The following is a 3,978-nucleotide window of genomic DNA, read 5'->3' on the forward strand; positions in this document are numbered from 1 at the left end:
ATCAGAGTGGCCTCCTGGATTTTTGCAGCCCACATCTGTTCGCCTGTGGTTGCTATTGTGCTACACATTGGAATGTAAAAATGAACAGAAAATTCACCAGCCAAACATCCCAGGGTGGTTAACTGATGCCAAAAGAAGTCCTGGAGAAGGATACTGTACTGCTACCGGTAGTCTCGCTGCTCCTAGCATTCAATTGATTTTCTCTGTCTAAGCTCAGGTCCATGGAGAGTGAAAATTACAACACCAGCCACCCTGACTTTCTCCTCCTCGGCTTATCCACTCGGCCAGAACAGGAGCACTTCCTTTTTGTTATCTTCCTCATTCTCTACCTGCTCAACGTGACTGGGAACCTGCTGATCATCGTTTTGATCCGCTCTGATGCCCGGCTCCACCATGCGCCGATGTATTTCTTTCTCAGTCACCTCTCCTTTGTGGATGTCTGCTTCACCTCAACTACCATTCCCAAGATGCTGCACAATCTTCGCACAGGCTGCAAGAACATTGCTTTCACTAACTGCATGATCCAGATGTATTTATTTCTGGCCTGTGTTATCACTGAAAACTTCCTGCTGGGTGCCATGGCACTGGATCGCTTTATGGCCATCTGCCTGCCGTTACGCTATCCTGTGCTGATGAAACCACTGCAGTGTCATATCATGGTATTTGTGGCATGGTTGCTGGCCCACCTTCACGCCCTCTTTCATACTGTCTTGATGTCCAGGCTTTCTTTCTGTGATCGCCGTGAGATACCTCATTTCTTTTGTGACTTCCAGCCTTTAGTGGTGATGGCCTGCTCCAATAAGAGCCTCAGTGAAATGTTGAGTTTCTTTGAAGGAGGAGCCATTAGTATTGGCAACTTCATTCTCATCCTTGTCTCCTACATTCGCATCGTCCAGGTTGTGCTTCAGGTGCCTTCTGGCCAAGGTCGGAGCAAGGCCTTCCAAACCTGTGCTTCTCACCTGATTGTTGTGACCCTCTTCTATGGTTCTGCCATTGGGGTCTATTTCCGGCCCCACTCTTCCTATTCTGGGGACAAGGACAAGGTAGCCACTGTTATGTACACTGTGGTCACCCCCATGCTCAACCCCTTCATATATAGCCTAAGGAATGCAGACATGAAAGCTGCCTTCCACAGAGCACTGGATAAACTGAGGAACGCTTTTCAGAAAACACGGATCATCAACGCCTGATGTGAAGAGGCCTGTGAAATATGGCGTGCCAGATCAGAAATAGAAGAAGAATGGTTCTTTGGAGAATTTTATGCGCTGCAAGGTCTTACACATTTAGAATGCTTTTTAATTCCTAAAGAACATTTTTATTTTTAACCCAGTATTTTGTTTTTTTTTTAAATGAACACACAGAGTTTATGTTCATCTTCCTCAACTAAGTGCTCACCAGAATGTTAAACTACAATTCCCATCAAACAGTCAACCATTGTAGATGGATATGGATGATGAGAGCTGTAGTCCAATCTTTGGGGTGCAGCCTGTCTCAGAAACCTTGATAAAGTATCAAAGACCTGAAGACCTGGGCTCTGCCAACTTCCTTGGGGTGCACATAGGAGCACACAACCTTGAGATTTGTTAGGGGCTTAAGCACCACTACCCCCCCTTTCTACTTTATTCTATTCTTGTTTTAACTGCCTTCTAATGGGATACAATATTTATATGGTTTTTATGTTTTTAATTGTACACTGCCTAGAATCACTCTGTGAGTGAAATTGGCAGTTTCTAAATTTGATGTGTAAACAAATTGAATAGAGGAACAAGTATTCATGATGATCTGCATAAAAAAGCAGTCCTGCTTTTGTCTTTAATTGTAATTTTGTTAAAACTAAATAAATGCTACCGGTGATTATATGATGGGTAATCATGCGTTTGGTTCCAGAATTAACAGAACGGACAACTGTTCAGAGGCAGTGTGATGCAGTGGCTAAATAGTTGGACTAGGGATCATCTATGCCTATCTCTGAAGTTGTCTAGATCAGGGGTCCCCAACCCAGGTCCATGGACCAGTAACGGGCCACAGCATGCCAGCAATCGGTCGGCAAAAACAAGCAAGGCCCCTTCCGTGGGATGTAAGCAGCACACATAACCACATACCCTCTGGTCTGCGGAAAAACTTCTCTCCATGGAACCAGTCCCTGGTGCCCAAAAGGTTGGGGACCAGAAGGCAGTGATGCTGACAATGATGGGCATGTTGCATTATGTGCACAAGATCCCTGGTTGCCGTTTGGCTTCTGAGTACATTTCAAGGTGCTGGTTATTACTTATAAAGCCCTGCTTTGCATAGGATCTGGTTATATCTGAAGGACCATCTGTTTCTATGTTTACACCTATCTGACCAGGTCAGCAAGAATGGCACCCTCAAGGTCTTGTCAATTAAGCATCATCATCTTATAGGCTGTAGGAAGCATGCCTTCTAGGAGATGGCTCAGTCTCACTATGGAGTCAGTTTTCCTCAAAATAGGTATAATAAATACAAATAAAATATGAGTGGATAGGATAATAACCTGAACTCCTGCTGCCCAGATACATTTCTTCTGAAAGAGACATGTGGAAGAAACATGCAATAATAATGATCAACCTTCAATCCTTCTGCGGCTTAAAACAAACAGCTAAGTGTAGATATTTCAGAAATCTGATTGTGGTAATAATCTAAATCTACTAAATATGTATTTATTATTTATTTTCCCACCTCATATACAGGAACGTCCTGTAGTTATTTATTCAGATTTGATAATATTTAAGAGTAGATTAGATGGACTAAAATAATCATTGACTCTTGTGAACTTCTTCTTAGTAAGATTAAGTTTGGATCCAACCCATCTTTATACTCAACCTCACAAAATAGAAAATGGCAACAAAAAGTATATTTTACCATCTTATATTCTTAAAATGCCAAATTGGGTAAGCTAAACATTGTTCAGTTCAAACAGATCATTCTCTTCTCCAGGAATTGCATTACTCTTAAATTTCTAAGTCCCAGCATAAAATTACTACTATTTTATACTGCCCATGTGATTTTCTGTTGCTATTATTTTAATAATACCTTTATACTGTTGTTGCAAAGCAGCTGACATGCACTAAAATACAAGATCAGATAATTGAAAGGATACTTGGTTTTTATTATTATTTGGGGAGCTGAAAAAATGTTAAATATATACTTAATCCTATAGGTCACCTAGAGTCACTTCAAAATGAGATGTGTGACAAAAGAAAGAAAGAAAGAAAGAAAGAAAGAAAGAAAGAAAGAAAGAAAGAAAGAAAGAAAGAAAGAAAGAAAGAAAGAAAACTTACCCGTAGAAGAACTACCTTATTAAGGCCAACCCAAAAAACTCAAAGTAGGCTGAGGAATTCTGGGAGTTGAAGTCCCCAAGTCTTAAAGTTGCAGGCTGGGGAATTCTGGGAGTTGAAGTCCCCAAGTCTTAAAGTTGCAGGCTGGGGAATTCTGGGAGTTGAAGTCCCCAAGTCTTAAAGTTGCAGGCTGGGGAATTCTGGGAGTTGAAGTCCCCAAGTCTTAAAGTTGCAGGCTGGGGAATTCTGGGAGTTGAAGTCCCCAGGTCTTAAAGTTGCAGGCTGGGGAATTCTGGGAGTTGAAGTCCCCAAGTCTTAAAGTTTGGAGACCCCTATTTTTGACCATCTCCCATGGACCACTCTTGTTTGGAACAAACAACTCCAGAATGTGGCTCACCCTTAACAAAAAACAAGAGATGGCTCTTATTTAGCCTTCATCATAGAAGTAGCCTGTAATAAAGAAATACAATTTTGGGGAGAAAGAAAGAAAGGAAGGAAGGAAGGAAGGAAGGAAGGAAGGAAGGAAGGAAGGAAGGAAGAAAGAAAGAAAGAAAGAAAGAAAGAAAGAAAGAAAGAAAGAAAGAAAGAAAGAAAGAAAGAAAGAAAGAAAGAAAAGTTACCCGTAGAAGAACTACCTTATTAAGGCCAACCCAAAAAACTCAAAGTATCATGTGAAGATTGA

General features: G+C 41.3%; 1 protein-coding gene across 1 annotated transcript; it reads left to right on the top strand.

Moving 5' to 3' along the window:
- Positions 1–221: 221 nt before the first annotated feature.
- On the top strand, positions 222–1,190 carry LOC107300142 (olfactory receptor 1L4-like). Its single transcript, XM_015829486.1, has one exon. It carries the CDS (start codon positions 222–224, stop codon positions 1,188–1,190), a length of 969 nt encoding a protein of 322 aa, XP_015684972.1.
- Positions 1,191–3,978: the final 2,788 nt, after the last annotated feature.

The sequence above is a fragment of the Protobothrops mucrosquamatus genome, unplaced genomic scaffold, assembly GCF_001527695.2.
Source record: "Protobothrops mucrosquamatus isolate PMUCROS unplaced genomic scaffold, P.Mucros_1.0 scaffold_234, whole genome shotgun sequence".
NCBI classification, from domain to species: Eukaryota; Metazoa; Chordata; class Lepidosauria; order Squamata; family Viperidae; genus Protobothrops; species Protobothrops mucrosquamatus.

What these genes read in the sequence shown, in the direction of transcription:
- LOC107300142 (XM_015829486.1), top strand. Translation starts at nt 222, where the DNA reads ATGGAGAGTGAAAATTACAACACCAGCCACCCTGACTTTCTCCTCCTC.